The 22953-nt window shown below is 34.6% G+C and overlaps 1 protein-coding gene across 1 annotated transcript; it reads right to left on the reverse strand.

Moving 5' to 3' along the window:
- Nucleotides 1–11145: 11145 nt before the first annotated feature.
- Nucleotides 11146–14750, reverse strand: LOC134575331 (trypsin-like). The gene is made up of 5 exons (XM_063434609.1): nucleotides 14675–14750; nucleotides 13179–13335; nucleotides 12766–13019; nucleotides 11464–11600; nucleotides 11146–11307 (listed from the first exon to the last, which is right to left on the reverse strand). Exons 1-5 carry the CDS (start codon nucleotides 14712–14714, stop codon nucleotides 11158–11160), a joined length of 738 nt encoding a protein of 245 aa, XP_063290679.1. The 5' UTR covers nucleotides 14715–14750; the 3' UTR covers nucleotides 11146–11157.
- Between the last annotated feature and the right edge of the window lie 8203 nt (nucleotides 14751–22953).

Here is a 22953-nt window from a genome sequence, read left to right on the forward strand (position 1 = left end):
TTAAATCATATATTTCTAAAATAAATGTATTTTAAAACTGCTATAGCAGCTTTATTAATCTCTGAACTGCTAATGTAATGCTACCAGTGAAATTCTTTCCTCCTCCCTCCCTGACTGCAGGAATGGTATCTCACAGTGAAACTTTCTGTAATGTTTGAAAAAAGGAGGTGAGTTTACATTTGCATCACATTTAAATTAATTATACCAGCAACTAGTAGCTTCTGGGAGAAAAACTCAATTCTTTACAGGCTGGTAATCACAACTAGAGTACATTTATACTCAACACTGGTATTGAATGTGATAAAGACCTACAAATGTCAAGTAGTGTCTAAGAATGGATTGTAAAAGAAGATGTCTTGCTGTCTTTTAATTAAAAAAAGGGAGTAGGAGGGAATGAAGATGGTGGCATATCAAAGTATTGCTTCATTAGATATAATTTAGTTGGTAACTATGGGATAAAAAAGTTCCAGGATGTGCAGACAACATGATTTGTCAGTAATGAATGTGTGACATGACATTTCTCTAATCTGGAACATTGTGGAACAGCCTGATCTATGTGAAAGGTAGGAATCACACTACCAAACTAGAGCTGTTCGCCTTTTTTTTTTACCATAATCTTTTTTTTCACATTGTTTTTATTTTTTTGTGATGTGGGTAAGGTTGACACCTAGTGGATTCATTCTATATTGAATTATACCCAATTATGATCTTAAGCCAATTAGGTTTCTTAGTGCACCAGTAAGTATTCTTTTAGGTTGTTAAGCCTGTGCATGTCATTTGACCGCTCTCATTTTGTGGTAAAACTATTGCTACATTTATTTTATTATATTTATTTTGGATCATACTTGGGTTTATTTACTGATTACCTGAGAGAAACATATTTGTGAAACGTAATAGCTTAGTTTTCGATGTGTAGACTATTAATCACTATAATTATTATTTAACCTTGCACTGCAGAGTGTCCCAGGAGAAAGCATTTCCCATGTAAGTGGAATAATCTCACAAGAGCAGGCATTACGCTGCTAGAAGAGGACCTGCCAAAACTGAGGTACATTGACGTTGTGGCAGGCTTAGGCAATGTATGGTCACATACTGTAACTAAATCCCCCTTATTTTTGACTAGGTTAGGCTTGACAAAGGCCCGAAGGGGTCAAAACGTTGCTGTGTAGCTCCTGGTTCTAAATAAAATTGCCTATATTTTGGAATTCGTTGGAGTGCCTGGATTATTTTCTACATTTAACAATTTTACATTTGGTCCATCTTGGTACTGGAACTTGTCCATTGGAGCACCCTGGATTTCTTGACGAAGGGTTGAGTGCACTTCCACTATTTATCTATATCTATGTGACCTGATGATGTCAGAAAACACTGACTTTTGAAATATTTGCAATTTCAAATGTCTTATAAATAGAGCTACCTGCAAGACTTCCACTCTATCATCACTTGAAAAAGCCTGTTGACAAAACGCATTGTGATTTTATAATAGGGTTTTTTTTTTCTAATCTACTTTTTATTTATTTATCTATTTGTGTGGTAAATTACAATAAAAGTTGCTATGTCCTGAATTTATCTCGATATTTCTCCAATCCAGAAAATCTCCACTGGCACTTCTGCACTTTCTTCATCTATTCTCCTTTATCCTTAGTGGGGATTATACCACTCACGCTGTTTTCATAGAGCAGTGTTTCCCAACCCAGTCCTCAAGGCACACCTACCAGTCCAGGATTTAAGGATTACCCAGTTTTGTCTAAGGTGTTTTTTCTTTTTTTTCTAAAAACACCTTAGACAAAACTGGGTAATCCTTAAATCCTGGACTGGTAGGTGTGCCTTGAGGACTGGGTTGGGAAACACTGTCATAGAGCATGCACTGCTCTTAAAAATGTAAGTTTACCTCCTTTTAATTACGCAAAGTTGCTATTATTATAAACAGAGAGCACTATATTTTCTTTATTTCTCTCTTTGCACTGTGTCATGACATGAAGGGGTGCTGCACTGGAACAGCACTGTCACTTTAAATGTGGGAACCCATACAGCAGAGAAATAAATGCCAAGACACAAATGAATAGGATTAATCAAGATATATATATAGATATATATATATATATATATATATTTTTTTTTTTTACAGGGAACCAAAGGAGAATGCAAAACAATATAAAAAAAAAAAAAAATATATATATATATATATATATATATATATATATATACATATATATATACACACACACACAGTAAATCAAAATAAGCACTAATCGTGCAGGCAACAAATACTATAACAGTCCTTTGGTATAAGGGCAGGATTGTGCAGCTACCACGAGTATCAGGTAGGGCAGAGATCCAGAATCATAAGACTAATATAGTGACATCAAGATCAAAAGGAGAATAAATGAACAAGTCTGCAGGGACAGGATCACTGGTAGTAAAGCCGGGACCACGGAACCAGAACACAGGATCGGAGGACACAGCAACGAAGGACCAGGAGGACACAATAACGCAGGATCAGGAGGACACAGGATGAAGGCCAGGAGACACAGGACACAGGACCAAGTCACAGTATGCAGGAGCCAGGAGCCAGGAACACAGGAAACAGGAAACAAAAGGCAATGATCTGGCATGGAGTCAGGGGAGAACCCAAACTAAACAGGTGCTAAACAAAGACCAGGTGAAGTGCTTAATGAAAAGAAATCAGGAACAGTGCCAAACAGAAACATTGGTGAGTATGAGTACTGCACGAGGGCAAATCAACTAAGGAGTGTCGTGACACACTGTATATCTAATACACTGTGGAATCGTTTACAAATTTATCCGTGAGTGGTATTCTACCGTTTCAAGCCTTTTCTAAGAGTTAATTGGAAACTCTTGCTTTGTGAGTGTATTTCCATTTATTATAGAATTTTTTCAAGGAGTTCATACTGGTATACAATATTGTTGAAGATTTCCAATATCCGCATTTAGAATTGTTTTCTTTTACCTTGGTTTATGCAATATTACACTATTGGTTCTCCCTATTGTCTTCACATATCATGACACTTACCTGTGAGGACATCAGACTGCTCCTGCAAACATTTGTTTTGGGACTATATTATACAATTTTCAAACAAATCATAACTATATATTTACTGCCTATTATTCTGAAGTAAATATTAGATATACATTTTTATCTATACTCATACTTTTATACTGCACAACCTGTTTTTTCTTTACATTCTACCATATAATCTTGAATTGTTAGATTTTGCTGCCCGTAGAGTTAGTGCTGTTTAACCCCTTAAGGACCAAACTTCTGGAATAAAAGGGGATCATGACATGTCACACATGTCATGTGTCCTTAAGGGGTTAAAGCTTCTTGAACCAATGGATGCGGATAATTATTTTGTTTAAATGTATTGCTCTTCAGAAACATTATTTTCTGTACAATTCATTTGGAGCCTCTGGAATTGACTCTTAGGAATGTTGTTCAGCCATGAGAGGCAGGGTACGCTATTGTAGGTTACATAATTGTTTACATCTACATGTGTAAAAATAAAATAAAAAATATTTTCTTATTTTCAACATATATTTCTAAATCTAAAAAAGTTATGCTAGAAAAGTTAATTTGAATCATTGACTGGTCAAACAAATATATTATTTTGATTTAGCCTGTTTAAAGAATTTTCTAAAAAGTTTGCTGTGCCATCCCATATAAAAAAAAACAGATCATCCATTTAACCTTTATAGGTGGTAAGGTTTCTGCTGATTCTTGACTACCATAAATGTAGTTTTCTTCTCAAAGATTCATAAATAAATTGTTGTAGCTTGGAATGCAACTGGTCCGCATATCCATGATCTGAAGCAGGATTAAAAAAAAAAAAAAAAAAAAGAGAATTAAAACAGAAATATTTATTATTTAAAATCCATTCAATGCTTTTAATAAGAAACAACATTTTCTGTTCTTTGAACAGATTAGACTTAATTAGAAGTTACCAAACTGCTGCACAAGCTTTGTCACTAGAAATTGAACTATATAAAGAAAAGTTTTTTTTACAGTAAGAGCAATAAGGATGTGGAATTCTCTGCCTGAAGAGGTGGTTTTATCAGAGTCCTTACAGATGTTTAAACTGCAATTGGATAAAACTTGCAAAAACATAAAATGCAGGGATATAATTTCTAATTAGTGGGGTGATAAATCCTTGATCCAATGAGATATCTGACTGCCATTTTGGGGTCAAAAGGATTTTTTTCTTAGTTTGTTGCAAAATTGGAAGCGCTTCAGACTGGGTTTTTGCCTTCATTTAGATCAGCAGCAAAAACATATGTGAGAAAGGCTGAACTTGATGGAAGCAAGTCTATTTTCAGCTATGAAACAATGTAACATCACATGTCACCAGTATGTACGAGTATAAAGAAGACACATCACATGTCACCAGCATGTAAGAGTATAAAGAAGGCACCTCACATTTCACCAGCATGCAATATATTTTTACAGTCTGAGATCAGGCACAAGAAATAGTCAATATTAGACTTTGGCATGGACATTTTTGGCTCTTCCAAATTAAAACAGCCCTGATTTTTACATTTTTTGTTCTGAAGGATTGCGTTTGAAGTTTTACATATCCTTATATAAGGAGAAGACTGTCGTTCACCAATATCCTAGAGTGGTGATTATACAGCTCCACACTATAATTTAGGAGCCAACACACATTTCATTTTCATTTTATCTTTTATCATTTGTTATCCAGAGATCCTACACTAGATTAGTCCAAATGTATGTTTTATATTTTTAATGCAAACTCCCTGACTGCTGACGAAGACAAAGGGAACCTACAAGAATTTAGAAGCAGAGATTGTTCCACTCATGCTCATACAAGTGGAGCTTTTAACAGCTCCCAAAATCTGTAAGTGTATTCCTTACATATCCTTTTACTAGAATACTGCACTACATATTTCTCCATCTCTGTTACATTTATCATAGAGAAATACTGTAAGGCTTTTCTCCTCCCTTTCTGTACAAGCAATTAACACTTCAATATAGCTAGTGGCACAGTATTGTCACTGCATTCATGAGAATGTAGAGAAATTACACCAATGAGGTTATTCACTAAATTCTGAATTTTGTCAATTTAAATCCAAAAGACAATATTGAAGCTAACGGGTCTATCAACTAAAATGAGAATTCAAAGGGAATTTCACATTTAAGGCCAGAATAGGCGAACTGAAAACTTATGATTAGAGAACTTTTCAATTTCATTACATTTTAAATTCACTTTGAATTCACTTTTAATCCTCATTTTAGTGAATAACCCTGTAATTATCTAACTTCAAGGGGGGGGAAGGGGAGGGAGAATTCTTCAACTCAGTTCTTATCCCATCTTGGCAACTTTAGATTTAGTTTAACAATTAGGATATTTTTTTCTCTAAAATTGAGAGATCATTGAATAATTCTGCAACAGTGATAAGAACTCCACCACATCTTATAAGCAGGCTCTTCTAAAGCCCCTTCGCCCTAAATTTCCATATTTCCATAGTGCAGACTACTGCAACCTGAATTATTTCAGCAGCTGAAACAGAAGTGTAACCGGTACCTTATAGATGCTAATCCTCACAAAGAGAGACATAATGTTGTCTCCGTCTTCTTAATGCAGCAATATAATTTAATTTTTACTGTCAACCTTCAAAAGTTCACATTTTTTAAATAAATCAATTCACATACCTTTGTACTGAAAGATATGTTACTTATACTTACATTGTGTAGCAAGAATCAGCAGTAACCATCAATAGGTTGGTAATCTGAGAACCACCGCAGAAGTGGTAACAAGAATTAAGTGATACAATGTATGGGACAGAGGTCCTGACGTGGGTAACCCCCTACAATCTTATTGTCATCACCCACAAATGCAGCTGTGGGCAGAACAAAAATACTTTTTTTTCCCCATTATGTTCAAAATCAGTTTATGTGTTGTTACCTTTTATAATCAAGTATCCATCTACAGATATTGTGACATCAAAAAAATGTGCATTATTACATATGCATTATTACATGCTTTGTACATTTTCACAGTTGATCTGCAGATAAACCCTTTCAGAAATGGAACATGCCTATTATTAAAAAATATATGAAAAATAAATAATTCCAATTTTTTTTTTTTTTTTTTTTTTTAAGAAGAGAAAAGGAAATATGAATACCAATGCTACAGTAAGAATATTGTAGCCTAGAAATGTCTTTATTTTTTTCTAATTGAAAATGAAAGTACTCACCAAGAAGCTCACAAATAAGGAGACGCTTCATGGTGGAGATATTGCCTTGACATGTGTTTGTTTAATCTTTATCATGTTTTGTAGATTATGGTTAATGAGTATTGGAAATATAGATACATGGTATATTATCAATAACCTTGTATTTAGGATTATATCAGGAACAGAACATAGTAATTATAACAAGATTATGTGGCACAATATTTTTCTGTTTTTATCTTCAATTGGTAACATGCTCCTAGTGTATTTTTTAAAACAAAGTTAAAAGAAGAATGTTCATGGAAGTCTCTAATCTAGTAAAATGTGTTGACTAGACTCGCCTTAATTAAATCATTTTACACATGAATGCAGTTTAAAAAATAAATTATTATCAGGTATTTAATTCAATAAAATTATGCAGAAAGGTATCTGCACTTAGACAAATTAAGATGCTGATATGGCACATTACATGCACATCTACCACTGGTACAGGGATCCCTGCACCCACCAGTCATCCTCTGGTCCTTGATCCTCACTCACTTTGGTTCTGTCTAACCCTAATTAAGCAATAGGTTGCCTCATTTGAGAACTAGTGAGACGGTCATGCATTTAGATTTCTCACTGCCTTACAGGAAAAAAGCATTTAGGTACAGTGACATCAAAAAAAGATGGTGTGACATCATATGAACATGAGACGATCTACACAATATAAAGGGGAAGGGTGAGAAAATTGTTTGTACAAGAAAAGTGAACTGAGTTTTTCTTGGTTTATTTGGTGGGAATGTGAGGTTATTTATAAAGGAGGAGATATTCGAATTTAAGAAGAGAGAAATGGTATCAAGAAAATGCATTTTGGAGTTGTGGAAGGTGATAAGTACAGAGAGGAAGTATGGAAGGAAAATGGAAGGACAAAACATGCACATGTGTCAGTGGATTAATAGCGTTGAATATACTGTTAAGAGACAATAAGTGAGGTGAGAGAGAGATGAAAGTTACTTGTGTAACTTATTGTGTTTTAATTTATACGTAAGAAACAATAAATGCTCACAACAGCTGCCACATCATTTTATAAATGAGGTCCAACTTTCATTTTATATCACTTTCATGGCTCATATGGAAGAATATTGAAAATTACCTGGAGTGCCCTTTTTGTGAATATGTCCTATGGTACAGTGTGTTAAGTTCCTATAAATACCATAACAAAACATGTTGCACAAGTAATGTAAATGGCATAGAAAGGAAATGATACAAACAGACAAAGACAAGCTAGATGCTTTTCTCAAAACTATATCTCTTTTCTGATGCCTTAGCCTTCCCCCTTTTATATACATTTAAACTCTCTTTTTCTTTATCTTGTAGCCCTTTCAGTTATTTTTTTTTACTTACATGCGTTTTCTTTTTGTGAACCCAATACATTTCTTTTTTTTATTATTTGTTTTTAATCCCCATAGTGATAGAAATGGAAATCATGGACTTATTGAGTTTGAGATCGAAAAGAAGTGTTCAATAAATTTAAGAGCGATATCTGTCTTCACGATACTTCCACAAGAATAAACCTAAGCCTAGTTTTACAAAATTGTACTGTTATGTAGTTTACTTCATTTACCATTCTTGTCTCTCTCCTATTGAAAACATTTGGTTAAACCATGGCTGGTGAAGGACCATCCTGAGCCTTTTTGTACAGTATGTATAGTCAGGGTATATAAACAGTAATCTGTAGACACGCTCTACACAGGAGCATTGTGAGATTTGCTCACTAATCACTTCACCTGTGTTGCTTTATCCTGATTTTAAACATTGACAAATAAAAAAACATTTTCTTACAGTCATAATTCTTTGAAATACTTTTGTACCAACACAGCAATAACGTGAACCGTCAGCTCAGTCACGTGGGTTTTTATTTTCCTTTTTTGATTAAAAAGGAAGTATTTTAATGAAAAAAAGATATATAATCTATGTTCTCCAAATCCTGGCTGAACACTATGACAATCTTTATTGCCATCCACATGGAAGATACAGCCTTGTGAAATATACCAAAGAGACAATAATTCTTAGTAATAGCATTCCTTTGGGACAATGAAGGCCGAATACTTATCCCTGGTGGTCCCTGTGTGTATTATGTGGTCTGTACCTGTGGTTTTTGCTCCAATGGCTAAACAAGTGTAAACTCACCTGCCACATCAAGGAAAAACCTCTTAGGTAGTCCTACACTAACAATTCACCTTGCTGCTTTCAGCTAAATAGTAAAATATCTAATGAGACAAAGAGGGATATTTTTCAAAACACCTACACACTTATTAACCCTTAATAGAGAGCACAAGTGTAAGCTCACCTGCCACCTTACGCTGTTGCAGTGATACTAAAAAACCTCCAGTTATTTATATGTGCATAGGGATTTGGGATAATGCACAAGTAACTTTTTTGTATTTTTTTTTAATTGTGTCTTAACAGGGCTGATGTGTACTATAGAAATTGCTGCAGCCCAGGAATAGCATGGCTTAATTATGTGTGTTTGCATTTGCTTTAGTATTGCACAGCAATGTAACAGTGCTATTGCCTGCCCTATGTGTTCCCTATTAAGAGTTAATAAGTGTGTAGGGGTTTAGAAAAATACCCCTCTCTGTCTCAGTAGAAATTTTAGTGAATTTTTAGTGTAGGTGTCATGGTTCTGATCAGGGCAGACAAGAGACTTATACCGTGGTTGACTTCATGTTCTTTATTGGAATTCATTGACATGTTTTTGACTTGAAATAATAAGTGAAGTAGGACTTAAAGGTAAATGGAAATAATATAGACAAAGTAGGAAGCAGATCCTATAAAAACGGGATTACAGGTAAGTATAATGGAAGATTACAGAAATAGTGGTTTAGACAATAAGCCCCAGACAGGTTATTTTATAAATGAGATTATAGACAGAAGGTAGATGAGAACCTATAAATGGAATTATAGGCTAGAGGGAAGAAGGAGAACCTATAAGCGGAATTATAGGCAGTATAAGGAAAGAAAAGAAATAAGAGTTAAACAATATGCCCCAAGCAAGTTATCAGGTAACAGGTAAATCAAGAGAGGGAAAACCTATGAGAGAAATTATAGGTTACTGGCAAACATAATATAATAAAGACAGAAACAAACATATGAAGGTTTAGCAAATTCAGGTAGTTAGACTTTTAGTTGATCCGTCTCTTTTGGTTGGAGGCTGTAATGCAATAATTAGATAGTTGTAGCAGGGTTAATCATGATAGATGCAAATGAGGAAAATATTGTATTATTTAGGTTGCTTGTGTTGAATTGGGTAGTTGTAAGGTAGGTTTGCAACAAAGTAGAAAGGTAATAGAGTCCAAAATGAAATAAAACAGGTTGGTATTGATGATTCTGGTTGTTGTAAAGTAGGGTTGCAACAAAGTAATGACCAGGTTTTGTTACCAAGCTCCTTGGGAAAGAGCAAACTGGAAACAATGTAGATTGGCTGGATAATTCAGGATGGGTCAAATGTATTCAAAGTTGAATAGGTGTTCGCAGTATGAGCCAGGATCAGAAGTCATGTCAGCTTCAGAACAACGCTTCTATCATTGTGAAGGCCACTTGTGCAGCAGAGTGTGGCCTTTTATAGCAGATTTTGGATGCTCATGCTATGCAGGTAAGATAAACCTTTGATAGACTAGTGGCTAGGGAGGCCACTAGTGGTGAAAAACTGGTATATATGAAAATAAAACAGAATAAATAAAACAATCTTTTGGTTGTCATGTTAGAATCCTGACAGTAGGACTCACCTAAGTGGTTTTGCCCAGGTGAACTTACACTAGAATGGCCATTAAGTAATACTAACAAAAACTCCAGTTATTTAAATGTGCATAGGGAATTGGGATAATGTACAAGTAACTTTTTTCTTTGCTTTTTATTCAATGTATTATAGCTGGTGTGACCTATAGTCATTGATGCTTCCCAAGGGTAATGGGAGTTTGATCACAGGGCTTACTTTTAAAATTTTACCTCTGGTAGTTGCTAACTATTCATATTGCTCATTCCATTGGGGTGTTGCCATGGTATTCCATTTCAATGATCATGGGATCAATGCAAGTGATCTGCACCCTTAGAAGGTGCAGACTGCAAGCTCTCTTCTACCCCTTGGAATCAAAAAGGGTTGGCTGGTGAGGGAGATCACACTAAGAGCCGTCGCTCAGACAATTCCCAACCCTGAAGTGGTCACCTAGGAAGACAATTTGATCAGTTGGTTTAAGCCCATGGTCATTGTGTCCCACTGGGAATTGCCCAGTTTGGCCGATGGTTGTCCTGGCCTTCCTCTTTAAAACAATATTACTGGAAAGCTCCCTTTCAGAGAAATATCCTTATTCCAGTATGCCGCTATGGTTGTCTCCTTTATGTCCCTTACTATTAATGGACCCTTCTCCTACAAAGCTTCTCAAATGTGACATAATGTTTAGGAAAATAGGTGCTTTCAGTCTGAAGTCTCTAAAAGCATTTATCTTTATCTTAAAGCAAATAGTAACCGCAAGCATTGTTTTTTATTGTTGTGTTACATAATGTCATCATGAATGTTTTATTTTTTTAATTTTAACCTACTCTCCAGGACATGAAAGTAAAATAAGCTTTTTTTTTATATATCATAGTTGAATTATAATTATAATATATTTTTTTGGAATTAAGTAACATTATTGCCAAACACCTCTGGCAATATAAAGGGAGAATTCTCTCTCCTGAGCCTGTGACAGAGAATATGTAATTATTCAAACAGTGGCTCAAATGTAGATATAATGGAGATTAAATATAATAATCAACAGACCATTCTCTACATTCATACATTATTATGCAACCAAAATATGTTCTAACTAATACAGTATTTTTTCTAATACATAAATGATGATGATGCATGGACGAGTTAGGAAGTTAACACATTTATTAAAGTCTTAGAACATTTAAGAAACAGTTTTAGTTTGAAGCAAAGGTGCTCTGGATCCAGGAGTTGTAGTTGCAGACCCTGGCGTAGACTCCGGGGTAGTTCCTCAAAGCACAGCCATATCCCCAGGACACAATACCCTGGAGCTGACCGTTGCAGACCACGGGGCCACCAGAATCACCCTGTGGGAAGGAGAGAGAATGTAAAATATTAAAAAATATATAGTTGATATATACATTCATGTATATGAGCTTTAATGATAGAGTCATGGATTTTGAGATATATTTAATTTCCCCACTGTACATTTTAAATCAAAAAGCGATTGTCAGATACATTACCTGGCAGGAATCCTTGCCGCCTTCAACATAGCCAACACAGATCATGTTAGAGGTGATCTGTCCTGGGTAGGCACTGCTACACTGAGCACTTGTCAAGATGGGTGCATTCAGACACTGCAGGAGACTTGGGTAATTGGCTGAAATAAAATGGAATAAAATTACAAGTTGTTACATGTGCACACTCTTTATAAGTTCATTGGAGTATATTATCCCCATTTGGTACTGAACTAAAAACGTTACATATATATACTATTTATATGATTCTTCCTTTACCCAGAATCTCAATCAACCTATTAATTCACTATTTGGCTGTCACATTATACCAACCTTTGCTGAAAATGACAAAATGGAAAGACCAGTATGTAATCAAACAGTCACTTACCACTTTCTGTATATGAACTATTAGCTAGTTCTTGCGGGTAATAAAAGAGATTGTTCTACCATTTAGCTATTATATTGTAATCCTATTGTATACTGAATATATAGCATAAATAACAGAATTTAGAGTCTTTTAAATTTTAGATGATAATTCCCCAACGTTGTGATTTCTAAATGCCATCTCACCAGCTCTACTCAACAAATATGACCATTTGAGAGTTTTATTAATTTCACCCTATTCATATTATTTTTAGCAGTATAAAATGGAGAGATTGGTTTCCACTCAATATATGTCAATTGTTTAAAACCTTTTTTGTTTGGGGAAAAACTATCAATCTTAGCCTTCATTTTCCTAATCTTGAAATTTAGATGTAATATTATGATGTTCTCTTTCTTCTATTTATGTCACGATGCATCTTGGTAACTCCAATCACCGAATGCGAGAAGAGAAAAACAAAGTTATAGTTGCAGGGAGTAGATGTAAAATATTTCAGTTATTATATTCTGTTACTAATCTTAAAGGTATACTTTAGACACCTCAACTTGCTCAAGTGCTTTGAGGGTTAACTGCATATTCATCTTTGCCTATTCATAAATATGTCATTATTTTTAGTTTTGGGGTGCAAGTGTCTTTAATAAGGTTAAAAGAACACTTTGCCCAATATAAAGGAATTTAGTTTTTTTCCATTGGAGTGTTCCATTAACAATATACAATGATATAATAAGATATGTATTCAAAATTACTGATATTTTCTTTCACCTGATTTGAGTGTGTTTATCAGTATTCAATCATTTTCTTTAAAAATATAAATATAAATGTAAAGTAAGAAATGTTAAGATATAAGCCCTTATTTTTTTTTTTTACTCTAAGCATTAATTTGTTTCGGTATGCTACATTCCAAACCATATCTAATAAAAACTTACTTCCACTGCTGAGTGTGTTTCCCCAGCCAGAAATCAGACAGCTGGTTCCAGCAGCAGCACAGCCAGAGGGCAGAGACACAGTCTTCACATAGCTGTTGAGGGTGGCAGCACTAGCAAGTTTGATCAACATGATGTCGTTGTCGGTGGTCCTGGAGTTGTAGCTGGGGTGTCTGATGACCTTGGCAGAGTTAATGAACTGCTCAGTGCCCTCACTTACATCGATGTTGTGCTCTCCCAATCTGACCTGAACACTCCTGCATGAGGGAAACATAGGACATTTTTTAAGAGAAAGTCAACACATTGGTCGAATTTAAATCTTTCAGAATATGGACTAATTTATACATTTCTACAAAAAATTTATTTTGTAATTTCATTCCTCTACATCAAAATTAAGTGAAAGATATGAAACTTACGCTTTGTAGCAATGGGCAGCAGACACCACCCACAGGCTAGTAACCAGGGTACCTCCGCAGAAGTGGTAGCCAGAGTTGAGGGATACGATGTATGGGACGGAGTTCTTGGTGCAGGTGTAACCTCCTACAATCTTATCATCATCATCCTCAAATGCAGCTGTGGGCAGAAGAAGAACATTTTTGTGTCACTTTAATCATGAGTTGTTAGGCTTGCTGCTATGTTTTAGTCAACTACAAATATTGCATGTCTTATTGTGAATTACATATTTTATGGTGACATTCATATGGCTCAATGAAAAGTACTTATATTTTTTTATTTTATAATAATTGCAACATTGAAAGATAGGAAACATTAGACTTAATTAAAAAAATAATATAACATGTAAAGAATCTTTAATATTTCCTTTCAAATATAAATGTGTTTATGGTAATAGTGGGTATTTTTATTATGTCTTTACTTAGGTTTTTATTTTTTGCTTTTTTTTATTTTAAGCACATTATTAGTTGTTATAAAGTTGTGATGTCATAGGCAACACAAAAGCAAACTTATCGTAAAGTTGAAACAAAATACTATAAACTGTGTTTTATTGAAAGTAGATCCATACAGCTGGTCTGCAGAGAAAACTCATGCAACATGGAGCATATTTACAATAAGAAAATGATGGAAAAATTAATAGTCATGACCTAAAAGTCCAGAAATTGAAAAAATGAAAGCAACACTATAGTCTAAACTACTTTAGCTTAATGAAGCAGTTATAGTGTATAGATCATGCCTCTCAGGTTTCACTTCTCATTTCACTGCCATTTAGGAGTTAAATCACTTTGTTTCTGTTTATGCAGCCCTTGCCACACCTCCCCTGGCTATGATTGATAGAGCCTGCATGAAAAAAAACTGGTTTCACTTTCAATCAGATGTAATTTACCTTAAACTATTTTATCTCTTGCTCTGTAAATTGAACTTTAATCACACATAGGAGACTCTTGTAGGGTCTATCAAGCTATTAATATAGCAGGGAATAAGAAAATCTAAATTAAACAGAACTTGCAATAAAGGAAGAATAAACATTAGCTGACTGTTTACAGGAAGTGTTTAGGAAGGCTGTGCAAGTCACATGCAGTGAGGTGTGACTAGGGTTAATAAATAAAGTAATTTAACTCCTGAATGGCAGATAATTGAGCATTGAGACTGTAGGAGCATACACCAAAACTGTCTCATTAAGCTAAAGTTGTTTTGGTGACTATAGTGTCCCTTTAACCCCTTAAGGACCAAACTTCTGGAATAAAAGGGAATCATGACATGACACACGTCATGTGTCCCTAAGGGGTTAAACATGTCTGCAGCTCCATAGTATGAGTTAAACAAGTCCAAACTATTGTGGTGGAGAAATTGGTTAAAAATATGTCACAATATTATTATATTATTATATTACTATATAATATTAAATAATTTTTCAATTAACAAGGAAAGTACTACTACTACTAATAATAATTGTTACCAGCAGCTCCAAGGAGCACACAGATCAGAAGAAGCTTCATGCTGGAGGTATGCCTGTGGGTTTTTTTTGGGTAAAATTAAGTAAGTATTTATATATTTTTAACCAGAGTTACGCCTGCCCCCACAGAATGTTATCATATTATGTAACTACTGCACAATCTGGTTAATGTGTACCAGAATTATAAGTAAGTGCCTTATTATCAATAACCTTGAATTTAAACTTTTTCAAAAAAAAGTCAATATGTTCTGCTTGTGCTTTTTTTGTCTACTTAATCTTTTCTATTAAAACAAACTAAAAAGGAAAATAAAAAATATAGAGTTTGTACCATCTAGCAGGATATTTCAGATTTTCCAAAATGGAATGGAGATTGTTGGGGATTAATTGCTGTTAAATACTTAAGAGAAGAAGAAAAAGCTTTACCCTACTTGTTTAATACTTCAGATAGGTCAGAACAGCTTTACTCCTTTTTGGAGGGGTGCTATCTGTAGTATCTGGATAGATACAGCACATTACTTGTCTACTGGGCCAACTTTACCCAATTTCTAATCTCTACTTGGAGAACATTTTTATCTATGTGTAACATCAAGATGAATATTGTAACACTGCACTGAACAAATATTTTACCAGACCATTAGTCCCATAAGTGGTATCAATTTTATATCTGCATTGACTCCTATACATTTGCACATATATAATGACTAGGAAATGTTTATTTCTAAAAAACATGAGCTTGCTTTACATGTCCCTGATCTGCATTAAAATGTTGTTTTTCTACATTGGTGGTGGACTGGGGGGAACAGTAGTCATCCCCCCTCCTGTTTAATCCATGGTTTGGGGCTAGGGTGGACATCAACCACCCACATTAATCATGTTTATATCCCCCTTAGATGACCATGGATGGAACTGTGCCAGTCCCCTTCCCTGTATTTCATAAGTTTTTAATTAAAGTTGGTCACATGGTATCATCTTGTGATCTGCTCACTGCTATTGTATAACCTTTAACACCTTAAGGACCAAACTTATGGAATAAAAGGGAATCATGACATGTCACACATGTCATGTGTCCTTAAGGGGTTAATCTACTTTTTCTATTTTCCTTTTTAATAGACTTTGATAAAAGACTTTTAAACTTCTGTTTTATTGGGAAGATTGTTATTCTTGCAACAAAGCTTAGCTAGTGGGGTTAGGAGTGTTCTTGAGAGAAGAAACATGTGTGACTGCAATGTATGATAAGCTAGGTATGCGTGACAGGCTAAAGTACTGCCGGCAGGTGGGGGAATAGTAAAGTGCCCCGAAGGCCTGATTAGATATAAAAATATTTTAAGTTTGAACTCTTGAACTATATTTTCATTTGTATTCCTATAAAGAGCAACATGTAAACATTATGTAGTTACAAACCACTGACTATTTAAGAAAAATAATTTAGTTTGGTCTATAAGAACTAACAAATTCTTTCTATCGTATGCTCACATTGTTTAGTAGACAAGCTCCCACCCACAGCATGACAGCATGTGTGGGGATAAGGGAGCAATTAAAGCTCCCTTATGCTAATATTGGGAAGTCATATAATCCATTTAGGACATTTATAAATGTTTTTTGCATTTCCAGTTCATTTTACATGAACACAGGGATTTGACCGACCTGAAACAGTACATGGAATAATTTTGACTCATCCAAATAAAAATGTATTTGTGCAAATTGATTTAGCCAAATAAAATATTTTTGGTGTGCATTATTTTTTTTTTCTCTGACTTCTGGCAGAATTAAAAAATATGTCATACTGCTACCACCACCAATGGCATTCATGCTCCAGATAGGACCTTAGAAAATAAGAACATTGAAAAAGACTTGGAAATGCAACATTTTTCATTCTGTTAAACCCCCTGTATAGAGATGTCCCGAACAGTTCGCCGGGAACTGTTCGCCGACGAACATATATATATATATATATAATTGTATTTTATAGGTAGGCAGGTAGGTCAGCCAGAGAGATTGGTGTGTAGTCCCAAATATCAGGCGGCACAAATACTCCAGTATGTTCTCTATAATCATACAAACACAAGGATCAGTACGACATCAATAAATTAATTATCTAGGCTAAACTCAAATTACAGACTAAAGTTAAATCCTTAACTTGTGTAACATGTACTTCTCTCAGTGTTGCTTATATTTCATTGCATTGTCCTTTATACAATTTTAATGCTTAATTTCCCTTTAGAATCCCTTTGCATGGATGAGAGAAGCACTCATTCTATATAAATGCTTGTTGAGTACTAAAACACTAACATATACATATTGGAATAATTCCTAATAAAATACTGTTCTTAAACTTAAACCTTAATTTGATAACCCCAATTAATTACCTTAATAGAACTGGAATGCTGATTTCTGTCAAAAATTTTGTGGACCCCGATAAAATTTTTTTTTTAACCAAAACCTTTTATAAATCCCGATGTTTTTTCTTAGAACAACTAGGAATGAAAAAGGAGAAACAAAATTAATTACTATTGTTCTAAAGTGCTTACTTAATACAGGTTTCAGAAGAGTTGTCTTGCTGTGTTAAGGTTGCAAGTGGCCTCTGATAAGGAAGGGGCAGCAAACTGTAGACATATGTTATAGTAAATAGCCTTCAATTGTCAGGTCTTGGAAACCCACTTATTTTATTGCAGATGCCTCTATGATACCACGTTACAAATTGACTAAGCACACTTATTATTATCCTATTTTATTTTAGTTATTTCACATTGCACAGTCTATGCAAACAATGTCTAGGTCACAACTTCAGCTTGTACATCCTCTAAGAGCCAGCATTAATACTGTTTTATCACTGAAAACTATATATAAAATATTAAAAACATGAGCCATCTGTGTATTAGGCTGGGGTTGTTGGGTGTGGGTATAGCTTGGAAGCTGTGGTTGGTGTTAAGGAACCTGCCAGCTGGGTCTGGTTCTCCCTTAGCACCGGGTTCTCCTTTATTTCCCTGAGCACCATGGTTTAGATTCACCATTGTTACCCTTAGGTCCAGGAGCACCACAGGCACCAGGGAAGCCATGGCACCAGCAATACCAGTGGGGCCAGCTTAACCAAGGTGAACCCCTTCTATCCACAATTAAAACAGTGCTGAAGTTGCCACCTCTACAAAAGCTAGACCCTTTGATCAAATCCTCTACCTCTGCCTCCACAACTTGTCTGATTCAATCTCCTATCACCTCCCAAATGTCCTTGTCTCGCCTGCTTAAGATACAACATACTTTTCCCTCTTTCTTTATATCAACACAACTTGCTGTATCTTTCTCATGAATCTTCCCAAGAAATTCAGTTGGGGTAAAAGAGGGCCAGTCACAGACCAACAGTTTGACCAAAAGTGAATAAGGAGGAAGCGTATTCCATATGCAGGTCGAGATTACCTAACTCACACCCCCTCTTTGTGTACACCGCTTTGTGTACCACACAGATATAATATTAATAAGCTTTTGAAGAATTATTGTATATGTATAGCACGGTTGTCTAGGGGTTTATACATAAACAGTGAAAGCAAAGTCTTCATGTAGGGTTAGCAATACTGACAGTCTGGGTTATGGGTGTAATGCAGTTAGTTACTTTTCTATTGTTAGAATACATTGAAAACACAAATATATTGCAAATATTAAAATCATATTGCAGCTGTTTCCTACACTTGCAAGGATATGGTTGTAATACTTCAATTGAGTTCAAATTGAGTATCAAAAGTCCAACCACAAAAACTAAATTTTATATGCTTATCAAAAATGAGTTTAACCCCTTAACGAGTTACTAGGATGACCTCTTCCCATAGTATGGTTCCTTTTATAATTATTATATTATTTATTCTCTTCTGGGTCAGCAAAATGCTTTCAATATACCAATACAAATATAATACAGTAGTTTAAAATTGCCTCACTTATAATTATCAGAAATTGTCTGATTTCTATTAAAAATACCATTTCATCATTTTGCTATAATCAATGAGGCATCAATGAGGAATCTTAATCTTAGAGAAAACTTATCCTATACATCCATTCATTTTTTATGTTAAAGATAACACATTTTTCTTTTTCTCTGACTTAAAAATGCAATGCACTTTAAAAGTAGCGTTAACTCTAAATACTCCCCTAATAATATGAAGAAAGAGAGAGCCATTTAAAATTGGAAACGTGGATCCATTATTTTGAAAAGCAGATGATTTTTTTTTATTATTTTCTCCTTCTCAGGGGCCCCTTTCTTGTCGGCTGATCAGCGTTTTAATCTGTTGTAAAAAGACACTAAAGGCTTGTGTTAGTGACATGCAAATATTCTTTAAATATTCTTCATTCTCATTGTAATATCACACATGTCCTCTTATAACACAGAACACAACGGATGTAGCAGATATCCAGCAGACATGCCAATATAAAAAAAACTATTAATGGACAGGCAATTAACTCAATCCAAAATAAATTATAAAATGTCACACCCAAAAGAAACACATAATGTAGGTTTCCCTTGTGTGTGCATTATGCATTTCTGCAAACTATGCAAGCAGTACTGCTTTAAGATTAGACCAGAAAACCTGGCAGCTGGACAGGAAAGTCGAATTTTAGCAAGAAGTCCATTATTACAACAGAATTTTGGAAAACAGCTAAAACTTAGCGTGTTTTTTTTTCTTTTGCTTTAAGGATTACAACTCATATTGCTCTTGGACTAATATTCAATGATAAATCAGTTCTTTAATAGATTATTACGCTGCCATTTCCAGCTGTATCAATACTGAGACAAATGTATTCAAATATAATTTAAAATAACACAGCAAAATACCCATTAACATACATGACAATCAAACTGCATACTTTAAAATGAGTAACCAAAACACACAGTTATCACAATCACCATTTACAAAGAATAAACTTAACAGCTGTATTCAGAACATATTATTGTAAAGTTTTTTTTTTTTGTTTTTTTTAATTTATTTATTTTTTATTTAAGAGTTCTGGTACCAAAGGTTTTCTTATTAAAGAAGGGATCCCGTACGGCCATATAACGCGTTTGACTTAAACATTTGTATAACACTTGCATTAACCAGTTGCAACATATGTACCTTATCAATAGAATTTCTCTCCTATATGCTTATAGAACATTTGGACCAGATTACACAGACATGGTATCACCTGTATTTGTCAGAACTCTCAAATACTCAAAATATTTATACTACTCCATGTTAAAAGCCATGGCAAAATTTTGACCGGTCAATTTGAGTTCCCAAAAGTCATAAAAACACAGGTAAAAACCTTTGTCCATGGTTTCTGATCTTACATTCCATGACCAAAATTTCAAACCCACTTTTGCACAGGGGGTCCACCATTTGGGTCACAATCAATAAAAATCTCAGCATCCCCAGTCAACAATTTACAGATTTTCACAATGCTACAGAATACATACAATTTAAAGCATTTACAACATGTCAGGTACTTGTAGCAAGCAAGTTAGTTTACAGCACGAAATGAAGCATGTGCTGAAAATATAAATTTCGTAATAATTTATAATCATCTACATTTACAACATGAATTTGTAGCACCCCTTAATTAACCTCAATTTTTTCTTTTATTTATCATCACCTTTACATGTACTTTTGACATTCCCTCAATTATTTTATTCCCTTAATTCTCATACCTGGTTTGGACACCCTCAGGGCTTCAGAGGAGCTGCCCAATCCTTTCTTCCTGGGGAGGGGGTAAAAGGGAACTTCATGGAGCAGTGGGTACTAACTACCACAGCAATGATACCCAATCATCATTATCTTTAGGTAATCAGGAGGGGGCAATGATTTACAGGTATCAACAACAGTCTCTCCTCTTGAGAAACAGGGTATCAGTGAGGTGCAATCTTAAGCCAATTCTTACCCCCCTGTCTCATGTATTCCTTATCCCATCCTGGATCTCCCTCATACCACGGAAAAGATTTCTTATCTCCCAAACATAATCCCTTAACCATACTCTAGTAACATACTGCTTGCAAGTCTGTACATTTGCCAGGTTTTAAAATTATTCCATTTTGATAAAACCCTAGTGGTGAAACGCGTTAATGGTTTTAAATATTGTGTATTTTATATAATAAATTATTTTGGCTATATTACTGTGCCACTATATATATTTTTATACACATATTTATTTTATTTATCCTTTTCCTGGCATTTTACTTATCTACTTATCCTGAGGTGGAGATTATACCACCAACGCTATATCCAGAGTGCAGCGATATCTGCACTCCACTTGTGAGTATATTTTATCTCATTTTTATCAACTATTCCATCGTATTATCAGAGAACACTATTTGCTGTTTTATTTTCCCCCTTCTTCTGAGAGTTGGACATCATCATTTTCCGGAAAGAGCATCCATATATCCTACAAGCGGGGATTATTACGCTGTACGCCTGTTACACTTGAGCTGGCTATAGCTCATTGAAATGTGAGTGTAATATTTATTATTTACTTATTATTATTCAGCTTTTACCCTCCACACGATTGGTCCTCTCTTCTTGTGTTTTTCACATCACGAGACGGTCAGAACTACTATAAACAGAGAATATACCTTACCAGCGGAATTTGTGGAAAAGCCAACTTACCCTCTGATATTTATTGGGACAATTTCTATTAACAATTAATTTTTATTTGTATTTTTACTTTTTTATTTGTATTTATTTTTTTATTGTCATTTGGCGCAGCCTTTCTCTTTCTTGTTGTACATTTCTACCATAGAGGGTTAGATGGTTACCCTCTGTAAGGCCGCTGCCTATTTTCTGTATTAAGAGCGCAAACCAATTTCTTTTATCTCTCCTGCTTGCAAGTTTCCCCTGGATTAGGGCGAGGGTGTTTTTTAGACTGGGAAGTACCCATTTCAATCTCAATGAGAATTGGATTTGGAATAGCTGATTATTCAGTGGAATCAAAAGTTCCCACAAAACGGTTACTTCTCCACGAGCTGTATCGCTTAAAATCAGATATTCCAATCCCTTGCAAAAAGCACAAAAGCCAACAGATATATCGCAAGCAAGCAAAACAGAGGTTGTAGGACAGCCAAAATACCCATCATAGAGTTAAAGTACAGAGGTTTTTTTTTTTTCCTTTTTCTCTCTGCTAACCATTGCAGTTTGCAAAAATTACGTACATAAACTACAACGCAGTCTGCCAAAGACTGAAAATCTGTTTTACAACCTAACAAAGGCAACCTCTACCAAAGAGGAATCCTGGGACGTCTCCCAATTATGTACAAACTCATCTCCTACCCAAGGAGTGAAACTAACCTCCCCTTTAAATAAACACGTAGATGTGCAATGTATAAAGGATGGGAGAAGAAAGGCAAAAATAAAAGGTCAAAAAGACCTACCTTTTTTCTTCCGTTCCTTTAATTGCACCCCACTTCTGGTACCAAGTTGTAAGGGATAAAATCAGCTATACACAAAACTCTCTTAGTTAGATGGATATTTTGTTAGAGCCACACCCTCTGCGATAGACAGGATCCTGGGAATTGGTTATAGAACACATCTCTTGTCTTCTTGACTGATTCCCAGGATCCTGTCTATCGCAGAGGGTGTGGCTCTAACAAAATATCCATCTAACTAAGAGAGTTTCGTGTATAGCTGATTTTATCCCCTACAAAAAGTATCCAGTATTAATATTATGCAGTTTTAAGAAGTCATATTCTCTTTATTCTAATAGTATTTTAAATATATTCTACTAAAGTTACGGATTTGTGTTATCCTCCCTTATCAATTAGCTGGCTTATATATTTATTCCTTATTTTATTCTTTGACTTTTTCATTCACTATTATCTTCACATTCTATGTGTTATTTATTATTTTATTATAATTTTTCCACTTTTTTCCATCTTAGAATGTGGACCTCAATTTTAATCTTAATGTTATATTTTCACTTATACATAGAAAGGTCCAGTGTTTTAACCAATATAGTTCTGATATAATATGAATAGAATAGACATAAGAAGACAAAAACAAAAATAATGGATTTACATTGTTCCTTTTATTTTCATATATTAACTTTTTATATACACGATGTATATGCTTGATTTATGTAGTTAGGACCTACTTTTATTTGTATTTCCTATGTACTGATATAATAACAGCTGTAGTATTTATATTATGTGTGCTCATTTTAAGTTCCGATCTGATATGCAATTATAAGTAAATTGATGACTTGTAGGACACTGTGTATATATACACCAATATGGACTAAGACTAAGATATGCCTCTGATGAAATAGGGCAGCAC

Source organism: Pelobates fuscus, chromosome 10 (assembly GCF_036172605.1).
Source record: "Pelobates fuscus isolate aPelFus1 chromosome 10, aPelFus1.pri, whole genome shotgun sequence".
Taxonomy (NCBI): Eukaryota; Metazoa; Chordata; class Amphibia; order Anura; family Pelobatidae; genus Pelobates; species Pelobates fuscus.